General features: G+C 41.7%; 1 protein-coding gene across 2 annotated transcripts in view; it reads left to right on the top strand.

The window, feature by feature from the left end:
• Nucleotides 1-2,742: 2,742 nt before the first annotated feature.
• LOC131684209 (5'-3' exoribonuclease 1) overlaps nt 2,743-19,402 on the top strand; it is a 33,760-nt gene continuing 17,100 nt past the window's right edge. For both annotated transcript variants that reach the window (XM_058966888.1, XM_058966887.1), the window contains exons 1-5: nt 2,743-2,969; nt 3,240-4,268; nt 4,362-4,582; nt 4,646-5,201; nt 5,264-5,365. In XM_058966888.1, coding sequence (XP_058822871.1) covers nt 2,895-2,969; nt 3,240-4,268; nt 4,362-4,582; nt 4,646-5,201; nt 5,264-5,365 — 1,983 coding nt within the window. In that variant the 5' untranslated portion in view covers nt 2,743-2,894. The remainder of the gene's footprint in view (nt 2,970-3,239; nt 4,269-4,361; nt 4,583-4,645; nt 5,202-5,263; nt 5,366-19,402) is intronic.

The following is a 19,402-nucleotide window of genomic DNA, read 5'->3' as shown; positions in this document are numbered from 1 at the left end:
CAGCCCTCACTTGGACAATACAAACAAAAAAGGATGAATGAATAAAAGCAATAACAATGAACTACACGGTTAAATAAAACAACCTGCAGAATAAGTTCTTTTAACTTACTTTTGAGTTGTGCGTCGCTTTCGCACTTATTAGTGTTGTCAAAAACAAAACGAGAGATTCGACTCAGTTGAGGTCTTCCGTGGGAGAAGGTACTTTTGAGTTGTATGGGGTATACTCAAAATTAGGTAAATTCAACATAAATTTGAGTATAAAAAACCTATCAATGTGTTATTTTTGCCGTGGTTAAATGGAAACTACCTTCAACACGGTTTACCTAATTTTAACTTCCCCCACGATACCACGATATTGAGTCAAAGGAACTCAATTTTAGGTAGTTTTTCGTATCCGTGTAGTGCACGCTACGTTACATACACTGTTAAATAAAACAACCTACAGAATAACTTCTTTTAATTTACTTTTGAGCTGTGCGTCGCTTTCGCACTTATTAGTGTTGTCAAAAACAAAACGAGAGATTCGATTCAGTCGAGGTCTTCCGTGGAGTAAGGTACTTTTGAGTTGTTTGGGGTACTCAAAATTAGGTAATTTCAACTTAAATTTGAGTATAAAAAACCTATCAATGAGTTGTCATTTTTGCCGTGGTTAGCTTCAACACGGTTTACCTAATTTTACCTTCCTCCACGATTCCCCGAGATCGAGTCAAAAGAACTCAATTTTAGATAGTTTTTCGTTTGCGTGTAGCAATACTTTTCGAGCCCCGGCTCGGCCGGAATGACATTTGGTGCGCTCTTTATTTACTTGTCTGATCAGCTGATTGTTCACAGGTTTTCTAAAGAACAGCTGATCAGTCAAGTAAAGAAAGAGCGCACCAAAAGTCATTCCGCTCGAGCGGGCTCGGAAAGTACCGCTATGTAACAGTGTATTTTGCTTCATGAAGCAAGACACGCTGTGCTACATAGCGGTACTTTCCGAGCCCCAGCTCGACCGGAATGACTTTTGCTGTGCTCTTTGTTTACTGTTGCTGATCAGCTGGTTTTCTAATGCCATTTCCGATGACAGTGCACCCAACGCTGCTGAACATGCCCTTAGGACCGATTCCTTCCCCCTCGCTTAGCACTTAAGCCAGGCTTAAACTTCATACACAGATTAGCGAAGTGTCCAAAATTGCAGCCAAACGGACTGTCAAAAAGTGCAGCAAACGAGCATGAAGGTTTTGAGAGGGGAAGTACAAGAGGCAGCCCATGCAAAGCTTACACACTTAAAATCCATTACCTACCAGTAAGTAATTTTAATTTGCTGTCCTTATTTCACTGCCGGAAAACAAGGGAGAGGGAATGATTTTTTTTACTCAAAATTAATGGGATGAAGTTTAGTCGGCTTTGGGGAATATCTCATTATTTTTGGGTAAATTTGGACTCCCTCTCTATCGTTTTTCGTTGGAGGAAGTAGGATGCACAGATTTAAAATTACCTACTGCTAGGTAATGCAAATTTTCTGTGTATGGGAGCTTCCGTGATGCCAGTTTACATTTATGGTTGCTAGTTTTACTGTTTTTCTCTCCGCTAGTCTGTTATATAAAGTGTCTGTAGTTTAAACTAGAAAAACTCTAGTTAAGGGCCAATTTCTTCATCCTCGCTTAACTTTTAAACCAGGTTCACCAGTATGTTTGAACCATCTTATCCAAACGAGCATGAAATTTGACATACACACAATAGAAATACGTCGAATTTCATGCTCGTTTGGATACGTCATATGTCTTCTTCTTCCTCATGACCACACTCTAACTAGAGTGCTCTATAGTTGTTTTCTCTGCTTTGAATCAAACCCACACGACTTTTGCAGTGAACGGCAAGTTACGGTGGGTAGCCTAGAACAAAGCCTACCGATCGCCAGCATGTATTTCAACCCGCCAAGCCGCCTTTTCGTTTACTGGCAAGTCCCTCTCTCCCTATAAGTAGGGTGACCATATCAAGCGAGTGAAAACCAGAACAGTCTAAAAGTATGCCTTTTCATGGATTGGAAAAATGTTCGCGGATTTCCAGTAAGACGAAAAAATGCCACTGGAAAGAGAACCCAAGTAAAAGCAAAGTCACCAAAACGTCTTCTATTTGTATTCTCTGGGGCGCCAAAAGGAATTCTTTGGATCTTCGATTGAATGGCAATTTAAGCCGAGAAGAAGCTCTAGTTTCGATTTGTTCAGCTGCCAAGTTTACTTGAAAACGGATCACACTGCCGTGATACGCATAAGAGTCCCATTTACTATCGATTTTCTATGCATATGGGACTGTTATGCTTATCACGATAGTACAGGTCATTCACATGTTATGTACAAATGCCTCATGCTTTTTCTTTTGATTTTCCACGTAAGAGAAGAAAGTTGAGAGATTGAAAAAGACAATTAAGGGATTCGAGTATTTAAAATTTTGTTTGTCGTATTTTGCTTGACGGTGAATTTACGTTGCAATTATGGTTGCGATCGGTCATAATTGCAACCTGAACCAGAGAAAGCGATAAAGCGAAGACTCAGTAGAGAAAAATATTTTAGGCTTACAGGACAAAAACCAGGACAAATCAAGCGTTTTTCTTCACTTCCCAGGACACCAGGACAGTCAGTGAAAAACCAGGACGTATGGTCACCCTACCTATAAGGACTCTGGATTTGAAATAAATATTTAGCGTGTAGCTTGCATAATATTTTGTGCGCAACCCTGAATATATTTGACGTTAGCCAACCATCCATTTTTGCTGTGAAGTTGTGTTCATTGAGGAGCGTTGAGCAATTTTTTGAAATAGATTTATTTCTATTTTATTTATTACCTCATCAAATTATTGAAGAATATTGTATTTCTAAACTATATAATCAGTTCTAGTTCATAAACCTAGAAAAATGGGAGTTCCTAAGTTTTTTCGCTACATTAGCGAGCGCTATCCTTGCTTGAGTGAGCTGATCCGCGAAAATCAGGTAAGTGGGAGATATTCCAATTGGAAGGCATTTTGAACGTTAAACATATCCTTTTATGTTTCGCATTGAAAATCTTAATGTCTCATGATATAAGATACTATCTAAATAAAAAACGGATATCATTACCTACTAAGTCTCCGTGTAATTTTATGCCATGTTTGCGGTTTGTTGATGGTGGAACGATTTGTATCGTCTTCCTATCAACAATAAATTACTGTTGACCAACAATTCCATGCTATGAACAGGTACTATAGTCGCGATATTTTTCAGGTCCCAGAGTTCGACAACCTGTATCTCGACATGAACGGCATTATTCACAATTGTTCCCACCCAAATGATTCGGATGTGTTTTTCCGAATCACAGAGGACAAAATTTTTTCGGATATTTTCCACTATTTGGAGTTTTTATTTCGCATGATTCGGCCGCAGAAATTATTTTTCATTGCCGTCGATGGAGTGGCACCCAGGGCTAAAATGAATCAACAGCGTGGACGACGTTTTCGGTCGGCTCGCGAAGCGCAGGAACAGGCGGAACAAGCTGAGAAGAAAGGCCATGTGCTCCCAATCGAGGCCAGATTTGACAGTAACTGTATCACACCAGGAACAAGTTTCATGGTTCGACTACAAAAAGCGATGGAGCACTTCATCAAAGTGAAAATTAGCACAAACCCGCTCTGGAAGCACTGTAAAGTGATTCTGAGCGGACACGAGACACCCGGCGAAGGCGAACACAAAATTATGGAATATATAAGGCATGCGAAAGCTGCGCCTGGATTTGATCCGAATACGCGGCACTGTTTATACGGGTTAGACGCTGATTTGGTCATGCTGGGGCTTTGTACACACGAAAGACACTTTTCCTTGCTACGAGAGGAAGTTAAATTCGGTAAAAACGAAAAGAAATGTACCATTGTAGAGGAAACTCGTTTCTATCTGCTACATCTCACACTAATGAGGGAGTATTTGGAGTTGGAGTTTGCTCCTGTGAGGGATAAGTTAAATTTTGAATTTAACATCTATAAGCTGATAGACGACTGGGTGCTGATGGGTTATATGGTTGGAAATGATTTTATTCCTCATCTTCCCCATTTACATATAAATGAGAACGCACTGCCAACGTTGTTTCAAGCTTATATGGACGTAATGCCCTCGTTAGATGGGTACATAAATGAAGGAGGAATACTGAACTTGCGTCGACTAGAAGTGTTTATGGAACGACTAGCGCGATTTGACAGGGACATCTTTCTAGAACATTACACGGACTTGAAGTATTTCAAATCAAAGAGGGGATCGGATAATGTAAGTATGATAGCTTGACACAAATTAAACAGCTAACGCCAGAATAATAAGGACAACGAATACAGATCTGATTGTTCATTGTTTAATTTATAGATGGAAGCTTTCGACGTTACCATCGATGATATCAAGGCAGAAGCTGAAATGAATTGTGATTTGTCAGCACTTATTCAGGCATCGGAGGATATGTTCTTGGATGATGAAGAGGAATCGACGTCCGGAGACATTGAAAATGATCCGGAGTTCTTTGAAAAAGAATTTACTGCATACAAGAAAAACTACTACATCACAAAAATGGGATATCAACATTTTAATGAGTAGAAATATTTTCATATTTTCATTCGAAGCCATTGTATGACTAATATTTTTTGCTCTTCCAGAGAAACAAGGGCTGAGCAAGCTGAGTGCTATGTACGAGCACTTCAGTGGACACTGTTGTATTACTATCGCGGTGTATCCTCGTGGTCTTGGTTCTATCCACATCACTATGCACCATTTATTAGTGATGTGCAACACTTCAAACATCTAACAATTCATTTCGAGATTGGAAAGCCATTCCTTCCATTTCAGCAGCTCTTGAGTGTACTTCCAGCGGCCAGCAAGGACCATTTGCCCACCGCATATCATAAGCTCATGACTGACCCAAGTAGTCCGGTGTTTGATTTTTACCCACAAAACTTTAACACAGATCTCAACGGGAAACAACAGGACTGGGAAGCGGTAGTACTAATTCCATTCATTGACGAAAAGCGCCTTTTGAGATCAATGGAGCCGTGTGATGCCTTTCTAACGGACGAGGAAAAGCAGCGAAACGTTCATGGTCCAATGTTTCAGTTCGAATACGATCAAGCGGGAACCACTCTACTACCAGCAAACTACGGATTTGATGATGTCGCTCAACTGAAAGTATCAGAAACTCACATTTACCGAGATGATGTACGGACTTTGTGCTTTGCTTAACTAGCCCTAAATTATGTAACTCTTTCCCCATCAAATAGCTACGAGTTGCAGAGCAGAAACTTGTATTGGGACCATCCAAGGGCTGCATTCTGGACGGGTACATCAAAGGATTCCCCACGATGAAGCATCTTCAGTATCATGTAAGTGTTCACAATTTAAACTGGGCCGCTGAGCCGAATTTTAATATAGTCGAGGTGTTTATTGATACAGGGAAATCAAAATGTGCAAATTAATGTATGACGAAAAGTCGAACATTTTTAGGATCGGTGTAATCCCACCGACAAGTTGTTGGATTTGCTTGCTCCGGCTGTATAAATTATCGGGGTGCTTTTATGTATTATTCTACACTACGTCTTGCCGTGCACAAAACGAAATTGCTAGGTCCTTTTGTTTATTTGTATGTACATTCATTTGTATCTAAGCCAACAGACTTCTTGGTCTTAATGCCATGGTGATTACTTACAGCATTTTCGTTTGAGGTGAGATGCAAAAAAGTGATAGACTGATAGCACCAACTACACCGGTGTAGTGCTAGTTCAAAAACGAAAATGCTAGTAGACTTATTTCATTTAAGGATAGACACTTAGCTTTAATTGTAGTTCTCGTCACGTGGAGATCAAATACGATGGCATCCCGTAACAGCGCTATGGCGACCGTAGTTGGTTCTCCAGAAACGTCACAGGAGAGAGTTATTACGTAGTGCTCGAATGCGGGCTTGAAAATCCAGATGTTCGAAAATCCACTGTGACAGACAGTAAGTCCGAGCCAAATAGAGCTCGCTGAGAGTATCGATGAGTATTAACTGATACCAGTTTTTGTATGTTGGCAGTGGGAATCTGTTTCACCGGTTTTCGGATATTACGAAGAAGTTTATAAATCGACGTTGGAAATGTGTCAATCCCTTTTCGATAGTACGGATTTGAAACAGCAGAACAATATCCTAATATTAAGCGGAGTATAGTATACTGCCCTTGATCGCAAATCAGTGTCATAAAGATAGGAAATCCCATAGAAAACGGGACAAATATGCGATCATGGGCAGTATACACCCGTAAAGCTTTTTGTTATTCGATGAAGTTGAACCCCAGCTGTATGTGTGTGGCATGACCAAATGTTACATTTGTGACATTTGAAGAAGAAGGAGCCAATGGTTGCACATTTTAGCGTTATGTAATTTGAGAATGGCTCCAATGGCTGGGTCAGTTCATATTGATGTTATCAGTGCTTAAAAAAATTGACATCCTTGCATGAACTTGAAAGAGAAATTAAAATCAATTCATGCCCGCCGCGATGAATGAAATGTTTGGTTCCTTTTCCCTTTTCATTCGTTCTCCCTACACAGCGCACTCAAGTTCGGATATGTTCGGTTTCAGAAGCCAACTGAATTTTGTTTCTATGCTAGCTCTGAGAGGGATTATTGAGCAAAAGTGCACCTGATATAGATACGCAGTTCACTTATGCTCGGAAATTTAGAAGATGCCAACTTCTGCCTTTTTAATGTCCACATAATAACAAATGAATGCTTTGGTTGGTGAAGGAATTTATATTTCCTTTGCACCCAAGCATTCGAATGTTGGATTCGGTAAAAACAAGCAGGAATAGGTTTAAAATTTCGCAGCACTGGATGTTATAAAAGAGAAATATTACTGGGCCGAGATGGCCGCCTAGCAAGATATCAGATTTAGGGAGTAATAGTGTGGATAGACTGCCCTTAGTGCTTGTTTGGAGTTACCTTTAATCGAAAAAGAAACGAAACCAGCGAAGAAGTTGTCCATGAATACTGAATTGGTTCAGTGTTGGTTATTTTTTAATAGTTAAATGCGTTTCCATAGAAGCAGTCTTATCAGACATGTTCGCTTTGAAGTGTTTGGTCATGTGAAGAGAAAGATAAACTAATCACACTTTTGCCACCACCATATTTTTGCTGCGTGCGTGGCCATCTATATCTGATTGTCAGGCTTCTCAGATCTGTATACGAGTGTGGGCCATTTAATATAAGGTCATTTGGCATAACGGGTATTTAATATATCGGATATTTGGTATAATTTTGCAAAGTGATCATACCGAAGATACCCTTCCAGTGCAATGACTTTTATTTTACGTAAATGTCAATTATCCTTCGAATCTCCTCGGGACAACCAAACTGAAACAACTTACTGCATGGCAGTGTTCATTTCGTTTATGGGATTCTGTTTAAAACTAATAAAACATCAATCTTTCAAATGCAATTCTTATTTTGAAAATAAAATTGCAATCCTTGTCGATATCTACGTTCGAAGAAATCCGTTTTTGCGCAAAAATCACTTGTAACTGTCCCAACAAAAGAGATAGGTATATCAAAAATGTGTCAATGAAAGTTCTAGAAATCTCTAAAACAAAGCATTAGCAATAAATCATCGCATAAAAAGGTAATATGAAAAACCTAATTTTTCAAGAGCCTTCCTGTCCTAAGGGGGCATAGAAGTTTACTTTCTCCAAAAATATCGATTTCTTTCCTTTTACATACATTGAAATATCAATATTTTTGGATTACATTTCTAAAACTGCGCGAACTTGGCCTACCTCTTGAAGCTGGAAAAATAAATAAATTTCAGTTTGAATACTTGTGAATAAGCTCGAAACCATGTCTTCAAAGTTTAGTTTAAAAGCTTATTAATTTATCCTATCATTGACCCATAGTTTTGAACATTTTTAAGAGTAAGTATTATTTGGTGCATTTAAAGATGATTTTTCCAAGAAAATTTTTTTTTTGTTCAAATGCCTACCACAATTTTATTTTTTGAAAGAGTGCCTCCCCTAGGTTGATGGTTTTGACGGTATTGCATCAAGCATATTTCCTACATCAGTACTAAAGAACCTCTGATAGAAAATTGCATTAAGATGGTTATTACATTACGCCTCGACACGGCTAGCAGTGAGAGTAATTGTGTGTGGAATTATCGGTCGACTTCATCATCGCGCATAGGCTAATTAAATGTAACAGTAGAAGCCTATTAATTGTCGCTTTGTAATAATTGTAGTTTTTAGTACTAGTGTACAATCGTTATGGGCTAGTCGTATGTCTACCTGTGTATGCGTTCGTCTGAGTATTTGTGTCAGCCGGGTTAGGGACTGGATGCAGAGCTGGCGTATATGATAGAATAGTGGGTAATCCCTCCGTTGTTTAATTTGTGCATTCGATTCGATTTATTCAGGAAGAACGGACTGGATAAATTAAGGTACACTTGATTTACCGACGCACGTGAATCATCCATTCTTTGGTCAGCTTAGCATGATACAATTTTAACACAATGCAATAGTCGGTAATGGTAAATAAACATCATTTGCTGGCATTTAGACGAGTTAAAGTAGTTTGATCACATGTTACATGTGTTTTTTTTATTTCATTAGTCTGTTTGTTGTACTTCTATTAGCTTGCTTTTTCACTACTCATGTTTACCAAAAATAATATCGGTAAATTTATTCACTTCTAATTAATCTGTTTGCATCTTGTTTTTCTTTATTCGGCATGTTGTGTTTCATTTTATTATTATATCTTAAATTAGATTCATACTAACACTCACTAACACCATTAATTGCATATTCGCTTGTATACGTACAAACGCTCGTGGCCTTCGCGATAACACAAACCTGGTCACAAATGCGAACATGCAATTGCAATCATCCACTTCATACTTACGATCTCGCTAACATTAAACCGCGTCGGAATTAAGTGAATATTTTCAGACCTATTGTTCGGTTTAACACCCACAAACGCAATCAAAGCCCCGCCTCCAACAGTACGATTGCATTAGTAGAAGGTATAAAGGCAGTGCTAGATGAAGATAGCAGTGAGTTAATTTCAAACGTGATGCAATTTACATCAGCAGCAGCAGCAGTAGAGAAGAAATCTCGGAAGAAATAAAATTAATCGTAGTAGTGAATACAGCGTAATTTTCCACAACTCATTCCCTGAGTTGGAGCATCGTTACAGCAAAAGGGTCCTTTTCAGAACCAGATTTAATAAGAAACAGACGATTTGCTCCACTCACTGTGCCGTCAAGGAAGTTCCAGTATTCACGTTCGCTTTGCAGCGTGAACATAAATTGGTCCTAATCGAACCGGATGCCTGCCAGACCACCGCTCGTGCCAGAGTTTGAAAACTTGTGTTGATGCTTCTACGGTGTACTAACCTAGCGTCAGCAGAGAAGCCATTTAATTTCGTTTCGTGTTCAAACGTGTCATATCGTGTTCGTGCAAGCTAGTATTCGTCGTGCATTTCAACATGCCACTTGCGCGTTCTCCACCTTCAGTCAACCATGAAAACGTCTCGTCCGAGCAGCATCATGCAAATTCCAATGTGATTGCATCATCCAATCAATGTCCAGCAAACAGTGAATCAGGATCGTTTCATGGATTTCGCGAATGGGAAGTTGCAATGGATGCTGCTACAATGAAAGAGTTAATGGGGATTTTTCGCCAACGAAGCCAGGTTCAACAAAAATTAGTGAGGATCCAAAGGTCACTTCAGTCTCAACAACCAATCGGATTGGCTCAGTTAAATGTCATGTCAAAAAATCTCTCCGCAACGTATTCAGAATACAGCGGGTTTCACAGCGAAGTAATGGCGCTCATACCAGAGGACGCGGTAGTCGAGCAAGAGGACGAGTATGCATCATTTGAAAACCTTCACAACTATGTTTCCATAGCGGTCGAGGAACTGATCCTGCGGACAACAAACAGAGCAGTTGTACCTAATAGCGCTCAGGTTGTCATACAGCAACAGCCTTTGAAAGTGCCTATTCCGACTTTCGACGGGAATTATTGCAATTGGCCAAAGTTCAAAGCCATATTCCAGGATTTGATGTCCAATTCGGGAGATACAGACGCAATAAAACTGTATCACCTAGATAAAGCCCTCGTAAGTGATGCCGCTGGAATATTGGACGCTAAGGTGATAAGCGAAGGCAACTATCAGCATGCTTGGGAAATATTGACAGATCGATATGAGAACAAGCGAGCAATAATAGAGTCTCATATCCGTGGTTTGTTGTCACTAAAAAAGATGGTATCTGAATCACACAAAGAATTGAGAAGATAATTAAACGAAGCCACAAATCATGTTGAAAGTCTTCGTTTTCTTGAACAGGATATTATTGGCGTGTCGGAACACTTTGTCGTATATCTAATCATCAGTTCGCTCGACAAGTCTACTCGTAAAGCATGGGAATCAACACAAACGAAGGGAGATCTGCCGAGCTATGCTCAAACTATCGTATTTTTGAAATCACGGTGTCAAATATTAGAAAACTGTGAAGCAGCATATCAGGAACAATCGCCATCACTCGTTAAGCCGAAACAAGCAATTACATCGCAGAAAATCCAACCGCAAAAAAGCTATGCGGTCTCAACTAGTTCCGCGTTGGTCGAAATTGAATGTGACATTTGTGGTGGCTCACACCGCAATTTCCAGTGTTCAGAGTTAAATAATCTAACTGCTGTTCAAAAAAGTGAGAAGATTCGAAGTATTGGAATCTGCTTCAATTGTCTTCGAAAAGGACATTTCGCCAGAGAGTGTTCTTCTGATAAAACGTGTAGAAAATGTCAACGACGTCACCACACACTACTTCACGAAGAGAGGACATCCAACAAAGATGACATATCGTCTAATGTTTTCACTTCCATTGAAAATAAAGCGGTAGAGTTTTCGATGGTCGCTCCTGCAATTATTCAAGCGACTGAGAATCAAATCACACCAACTACGACAGATTCTTCTGTGTCTACAATGTGTTCATGTAACTTCACATGTGAAAGGAAAACCGTACTTCTTCTAACTGCGGTTGTGCATGCTCTGGACAAGGACAACCAGCCGCATCTCTGTCGTGTTCTCTTAGACAGCGGTTCTCAAGTGAATTTTGTAACAGAGGAAATGGCTAATATACTCGGTATTCCTAAGCAACGAGCAAATGTCCCAATCACTGGTATTAATGCATTGCGAACTCTTGCTCGCGATAAAGTGAACGTTATGTTCCGGTCCCGTGTATCTAGTTTTCAAGCTAGCATCGAATGTCTAATTACACCTCAGGTAACTGGAACTATTCCTACGTCAAAAATTGACATTAGCCGATGGCACATTCCGGAAGGAGTGAGTCTTGCCGACCCAGAGTTTTATAAACCGAAAAAGGTGGACATGTTAATCGGAGCCGAACTATTTTTTGATGTCTTAAAGAATGATCAGCTGAACTCAACATCTAATATGCCACATTTACGCGATACCCACCTCGGATGGATTATAACAGGTGCAATCAACGAACCTCATGAGTCAGGCGGTTTTCTTCAGCACTCCAACTTGGCCTCCATAGAAACCATCGAAACATTGCTGCAACGATTCTGGCAAGTGGAAGAAGTCCTAGATGTACCTAAGTTTTCCACTGAGGAATTAGCCTGCGAAGATCATTTTGTGTCAACTTTCAACCGCGACGCCTCTGGAAGATTCATAGTGAGATTACCACTGAAGGATAATGTTGTCATGCTGAATGACTGTCGTGCACTCGCACTAAAAAGATTTCTGATGCTAGAAAGACGACTGGTACGTAACCCCGATCTGAAAAAGCAATATATAGAGTTTATGCGTGAGTACAGGGACCTTGAGCATTGTCATGAAATTATAGAAGCTAACGATCCACCAAATCAAAAAAACTACTACATGCCGCATCATGCCGTTTTGAGGCCATCCAGCTCCAGCACTAAATGTCGTGTTGTTTTTGACGCCAGCGCTAAATCATCCTCATCGGATTTGTCTTTGAACGACGTGCTCCTCATTGGTCCTGTTGTGCAGAATGATTTGTACACTATTATGTTGAGATTCCGTAAGTATAAGATTGCGTTTTCTGCGGACATTTCAAAAATGTACCGCCAGATACTTGTGGCACCAGATGACCAACATTACCAAAGGATATTCTGGAGAGAGCAACCGACCGACCCGCTACAAGTTTTGGAACTGGACACAGTAACTTACGGAACCGCATCTGCACCTTATCAAGCCACGAGATGTTTAATTCAGTTAGCCAACGAAGAAACTGAAGCGATGCCAATCGCTGCCCGTATCGTAAAACAGGAGGTGTATATGGACGATATTCTTACAGGAGCAGAAACAGTAGAAGAAGCCATCGAAGCCCAACATCAGTTAAAACTACTACTTAGTCGAGGTTGTTTCCCTATACACAAATGGTGTTCGAATTCCCAAGAGTTTCTACAGCACATCCCACAACAGGATCATGAGAAACAAGTTGCCTTGGCGGACTACGCAGCAAATAAGGTCATTAAAGTATTAGGTTTACTGTGGGATCCTATTGAAGACACCCTGTTCATTGCTCATCATCCTCAACAAACGGTAGAGCACACACAGATCGTTACGAAAAGAATGATATACGCCGAAGTTGCAAAAATGTACGACCCACTTGGAATATTTTCGCCGGTCATTGTCGTAGCGAAACTAATTGCGCAACAAGCTTGGAAGTCGAAGGCCGGATGGGATGATCCAGTAGAAGAAGGGTTGGCACAAGAATGGCATGAATTCAAACGTGCTTTACCGCAAATAAATCTTATCCAGGTCCCAAGGTGTGTAACATTCAATGATGTAGTCGCTTACGAATTGCATGGATTCGCGGATGCGTCGACGGTGGCATATGGAGCGTGTGTGTATGTGCGAAGCTTATTCACCGATGGATCTGCAAAATTGCGTCTTTTGAGCAGCAAGTCAAAGTTAGCCCCCCTCCACGAGCTGTCTGTCCCAAGGAAAGAACTGTGCGCCGCTTTGCTTTTAACACGGTTGGTCGAAAGGATAATACCTGCCTTAGAAATGGATTTTCAAGACGTTGTACTTTGGAGTGATAGTACAATAGTGCTGGCTTGGATTACGAAACCCCTTAATAAGCTCCAGTTGTTCGTGAGAAATCGGATCGCTGAGATACAGAAATACACCGGTAACTACACATGGCGCTACATTCGTTCCCAAAATAATCCGGCAGACGTCGTGTCCCGTGGCCAGCTACCGGAGTTATTGAGTCAAACTTGCCTTTGGTGGGACGGTCCAGGGTCCCTTCACAAACTACACTATGAAATTACAAACTTGCAGGATATACCGGATGATTTGCTTCCTGAAATGAAAGTAGTGGTTGCCATGCCAGTCGTGAGTATTCAGCCATTCCCATTTTTCTACAAGTTTAGCAGTTTTCGTAAAGTACAACGCATAATGGGATATGTGCTGCGGTTCATTGGCAACTGTCGAAAGAAAATAGCCGCTAAACGAAACCTGTCTCGACATTTGACTATTGAAGAGCTGCGTAAGTCTACAGAAACAATACTTCGTGTAATTCAACACGTTCATCTAGAGGACGAAATTCGTCGGGTTCTGTTGAACAAACCAAGTAAGACAATCGGTAATCTTCGACCAATTTACATAGACGGTTTACTTCGTGTCGGCGGAAGGCTTGATCGTTCTCAACTTTCTTTTGAAAATCGTCACCCAATTATCCTGCCAAACAAGGATCCTCTAGTGCGCAATCTAATACAGGAAATGCACGTCGACCTTCTCCATGTTGGGCAAACTGGATTATTGAACGCAATTCGTCAGCGGTACTGGCCGTTGAAGGCTCGTTCCACCATAAGACAAATAACTCGCAGATGTGTAAGATGCTTCCGTACAAACCCAACCAACATGACGCAGCTGATGGGAACACTACCAAAGGCAAGAGTTGTTCCTTCCCCACCCTTTGCCGTGACTGGTATAGATTACGCTGGTCCGTTCTTCATCAAACAAGGATTGCGTCGTCCTGCACTAATAAAGGCATACATCGCTGTGTACGTATGTATGGCAATGGCAGGCCGTTCATTTGGAAGCCGTTACGGACCTAAGTTCCGATGCATTTTTGGCATCCCTCCAACGTTTTGTCAGCCGTCGAGGACTACCACAACAGCTGCACTCCGACAATGCTACAAATTTCAAGGGCGCCAACGTTCTCAAGTGAATTTTGTAACAGAGGAAATGGCTAATATACTCGGTATTCCTAAGCAACGAGCAAATGTCCCAATCACTGGTATTAATGCATTGCGAACTCTTGCTCGCGATAAAGTGAACGTTATGTTCCGGTCCCGTGTATCTAGTTTTCAAGCTAGCATCGAATGTCTAATTACACCTCAGGTAACTGGAACTATTCCTACGTCAAAAATTGACATTAGCCGATGGCACATTCCGGAAGGAGTGAGTCTTGCCGACCCAGAGTTTTATAAACCGAAAAAGGTGGACATGTTAATCGGAGCCGAACTATTTTTTGATGTCTTAAAGAATGATCAGCTGAACTCAACATCTAATATGCCACATTTACGCGATACCCACCTCGGATGGATTATAACAGGTGCAATCAACGAACCTCATGAGTCAGGCGGTTTTCTTCAGCACTCCAACTTGGCCTCCATAGAAACCATCGAAACATTGCTGCAACGATTCTGGCAAGTGGAAGAAGTCCTAGATGTACCTAAGTTTTCCACTGAGGAATTAGCCTGCGAAGATCATTTTGTGTCAACTTTCAACCGCGACGCCTCTGGAAGATTCATAGTGAGATTACCACTGAAGGATAATGTTGTCATGCTGAATGACTGTCGTGCACTCGCACTAAAAAGATTTCTGATGCTAGAAAGACGACTGGTACGTAACCCCGATCTGAAAAAGCAATATATAGAGTTTATGCGTGAGTACAGGGACCTTGAGCATTGTCATGAAATTATAGAAGCTAACGATCCACCAAATCAAAAAAACTACTACATGCCGCATCATGCCGTTTTGAGGCCATCCAGCTCCAGCACTAAATGTCGTGTTGTTTTTGACGCCAGCGCTAAATCATCCTCATCGGATTTGTCTTTGAACGACGTGCTCCTCATTGGTCCTGTTGTGCAGAATGATTTGTACACTATTATGTTGAGATTCCGTAAGTATAAGATTGCGTTTTCTGCGGACATTTCAAAAATGTACCGCCAGATACTTGTGGCACCAGATGACCAACATTACCAAAGGATATTCTGGAGAGAGCAACCGACCGACCCGCTACAAGTTTTGGAACTGGACACAGTAACTTACGGAACCGCATCTGCACCTTATCAAGCCACGAGATGTTTAATTCAGTTAGCCAACGAAGAAACTGAAGCGATGCCAATCGCTGCCCGTATCGTAAAACAGGAGGTGTATATGGACGATATTCTTACAGGAGCAGAAACAGTAGAAGAAGCCATCGAAGCCCAACATCAGTTAAAACTACTACTTAGTCGAGGTTGTTTCCCTATACACAAATGGTGTTCGAATTCCCAAGAGTTTCTACAGCACATCCCACAACAGGATCATGAGAAACAAGTTGCCTTGGCGGACTACGCAGCAAATAAGGTCATTAAAGTATTAGGTTTACTGTGGGATCCTATTGAAGACACCCTGTTCATTGCTCATCATCCTCAACAAACGGTAGAGCACACACAGATCGTTACGAAAAGAATGATATACGCCGAAGTTGCAAAAATGTACGACCCACTTGGAATATTTTCGCCGGTCATTGTCGTAGCGAAACTAATTGCGCAACAAGCTTGGAAGTCGAAGGCCGGATGGGATGATCCAGTAGAAGAAGGGTTGGCACAAGAATGGCATGAATTCAAACGTGCTTTACCGCAAATAAATCTTATCCAGGTCCCAAGGTGTGTAACATTCAATGATGTAGTCGCTTACGAATTGCATGGATTCGCGGATGCGTCGACGGTGGCATATGGAGCGTGTGTGTATGTGCGAAGCTTATTCACCGATGGATCTGCAAAATTGCGTCTTTTGAGCAGCAAGTCAAAGTTAGCCCCCCTCCACGAGCTGTCTGTCCCAAGGAAAGAACTGTGCGCCGCTTTGCTTTTAACACGGTTGGTCGAAAGGATAATACCTGCCTTAGAAATGGATTTTCAAGACGTTGTACTTTGGAGTGATAGTACAATAGTGCTGGCTTGGATTACGAAACCCCTTAATAAGCTCCAGTTGTTCGTGAGAAATCGGATCGCTGAGATACAGAAATACACCGGTAACTACACATGGCGCTACATTCGTTCCCAAAATAATCCGGCAGACGTCGTGTCCCGTGGCCAGCTACCGGAGTTATTGAGTCAAACTTGCCTTTGGTGGGACGGTCCAGGGTCCCTTCACAAACTACACTATGAAATTACAAACTTGCAGGATATACCGGATGATTTGCTTCCTGAAATGAAAGTAGTGGTTGCCATGCCAGTCGTGAGTATTCAGCCATTCCCATTTTTCTACAAGTTTAGCAGTTTTCGTAAAGTACAACGCATAATGGGATATGTGCTGCGGTTCATTGGCAACTGTCGAAAGAAAATAGCCGCTAAACGAAACCTGTCTCGACATTTGACTATTGAAGAGCTGCGTAAGTCTACAGAAACAATACTTCGTGTAATTCAACACGTTCATCTAGAGGACGAAATTCGTCGGGTTCTGTTGAACAAACCAAGTAAGACAATCGGTAATCTTCGACCAATTTACATAGACGGTTTACTTCGTGTCGGCGGAAGGCTTGATCGTTCTCAACTTTCTTTTGAAAATCGTCACCCAATTATCCTGCCAAACAAGGATCCTCTAGTGCGCAATCTAATACAGGAAATGCACGTCGACCTTCTCCATGTTGGGCAAACTGGATTATTGAACGCAATTCGTCAGCGGTACTGGCCGTTGAAGGCTCGTTCCACCATAAGACAAATAACTCGCAGATGTGTAAGATGCTTCCGTACAAACCCAACCAACATGACGCAGCTGATGGGAACACTACCAAAGGCAAGAGTTGTTCCTTCCCCACCCTTTGCCGTGACTGGTATAGATTACGCTGGTCCGTTCTTCATCAAACAAGGATTGCGTCGTCCTGCACTAATAAAGGCATACATCGCTGTGTACGTATGTATGGCAATGGCAGGCCGTTCATTTGGAAGCCGTTACGGACCTAAGTTCCGATGCATTTTTGGCATCCCTCCAACGTTTTGTCAGCCGTCGAGGACTACCACAACAGCTGCACTCCGACAATGCTACAAATTTCAAGGGCGCCAACGTTCTCAAGTGAATTTTGTAACAGAGGAAATGGCTAATATACTCGGTATTCCTAAGCAACGAGCAAATGTCCCAATCACTGGTATTAATGCATTGCGAACTCTTGCTCGCGATAAAGTGAACGTTATGTTCCGGTCCCGTGTATCTAGTTTTCAAGCTAGCATCGAATGTCTAATTACACCTCAGGTAACTGGAACTATTCCTACGTCAAAAATTGACATTAGCCGATGGCACATTCCGGAAGGAGTGAGTCTTGCCGACCCAGAGTTTTATAAACCGAAAAAGGTGGACATGTTAATCGGAGCCGAACTATTTTTTGATGTCTTAAAGAATGATCAGCTGAACTCAACATCTAATATGCCACATTTACGCGATACCCACCTCGGATGGATTATAACAGGTGCAATCAACGAACCTCATGAGTCAGGCGGTTTTCTTCAGCACTCCAACTTGGCCTCCATAGAAACCATCGAAACATTGCTGCAACGATTCTGGCAAGTGGAAGAAGTCCTAGATGTACCTAAGTTTTCCACTGAGGAATTAGCCTGCGAAGATCATTTTGTGTCAACTTTCAACCGCGACGCCTCTGGAAGATTCATAGTGAGATTACCACTGAAGGATAATGTTGTCATGCTGAATGACTGTCGTGCACTCGCACTAAAAAGATTTCTGATGCTAGAAAGACGACTGGTACGTAACCCCGATCTGAAAAAGCAATATATAGAGTTTATGCGTGAGTACAGGGACCTTGAGCATTGTCATGAAATTATAGAAGCTAACGATCCACCAAATCAAAAAAACTACTACATGCCGCATCATGCCGTTTTGAGGCCATCCAGCTCCAGCACTAAATGTCGTGTTGTTTTTGACGCCAGCGCTAAATCATCCTCATCGGATTTGTCTTTGAACGACGTGCTCCTCATTGGTCCTGTTGTGCAGAATGATTTGTACACTATTATGTTGAGATTCCGTAAGTATAAGATTGCGTTTTCTGCGGACATTTCAAAAATGTACCGCCAGATACTTGTGGCACCAGATGACCAACATTACCAAAGGATATTCTGGAGAGAGCAACCGACCGACCCGCTACAAGTTTTGGAACTGGACACAGTAACTTACGGAACCGCATCTGCACCTTATCAAGCCACGAGATGTTTAATTCAGTTAGCCAACGAAGAAACTGAAGCGATGCCAATCGCTGCCCGTATCGTAAAACAGGAGGTGTATATGGACGATATTCTTACAGGAGCAGAAACAGTAGAAGAAGCCATCGAAGCCCAACATCAGTTAAAACTACTACTTAGTCGAGGTTGTTTCCCTATACACAAATGGTGTTCGAATTCCCAAGAGTTTCTACAGCACATCCCACAACAGGATCATGAGAAACAAGTTGCCTTGGCGGACTACGCAGCAAATAAGGTCATTAAAGTATTAGGTTTACTGTGGGATCCTATTGAAGACACCCTGTTCATTGCTCATCATCCTCAACAAACGGTAGAGCACACACAGATCGTTACGAAAAGAATGATATACGCCGAAGTTGCAAAAATGTACGACCCACTTGGAATATTTTCGCCGGTCATTGTCGTAGCGAAACTAATTGCGCAACAAGCTTGGAAGTCGAAGGCCGGATGGGATGATCCAGTAGAAGAAGGGTTGGCACAAGAATGGCATGAATTCAAACGTGCTTTACCGCAAATAAATCTTATCCAGGTCCCAAGGTGTGTAACATTCAATGATGTAGTCGCTTACGAATTGCATGGATTCGCGGATGCGTCGACGGTGGCATATGGAGCGTGTGTGTATGTGCGAAGCTTATTCACCGATGGATCTGCAAAATTGCGTCTTTTGAGCAGCAAGTCAAAGTTAGCCCCCCTCCACGAGCTGTCTGTCCCAAGGAAAGAACTGTGCGCCGCTTTGCTTTTAACACGGTTGGTCGAAAGGATAATACCTGCCTTAGAAATGGATTTTCAAGACGTTGTACTTTGGAGTGATAGTACAATAGTGCTGGCTTGGATTACGAAACCCCTTAATAAGCTCCAGTTGTTCGTGAGAAATCGGATCG

Source organism: Topomyia yanbarensis, chromosome 2, assembly GCF_030247195.1.
Source record: "Topomyia yanbarensis strain Yona2022 chromosome 2, ASM3024719v1, whole genome shotgun sequence".
NCBI classification, from domain to species: Eukaryota; Metazoa; Arthropoda; class Insecta; order Diptera; family Culicidae; genus Topomyia; species Topomyia yanbarensis.
The sequence above is the reverse complement of the archived record's forward strand: the minus strand, read 5'-3'. Positions and strand labels throughout refer to the sequence as shown.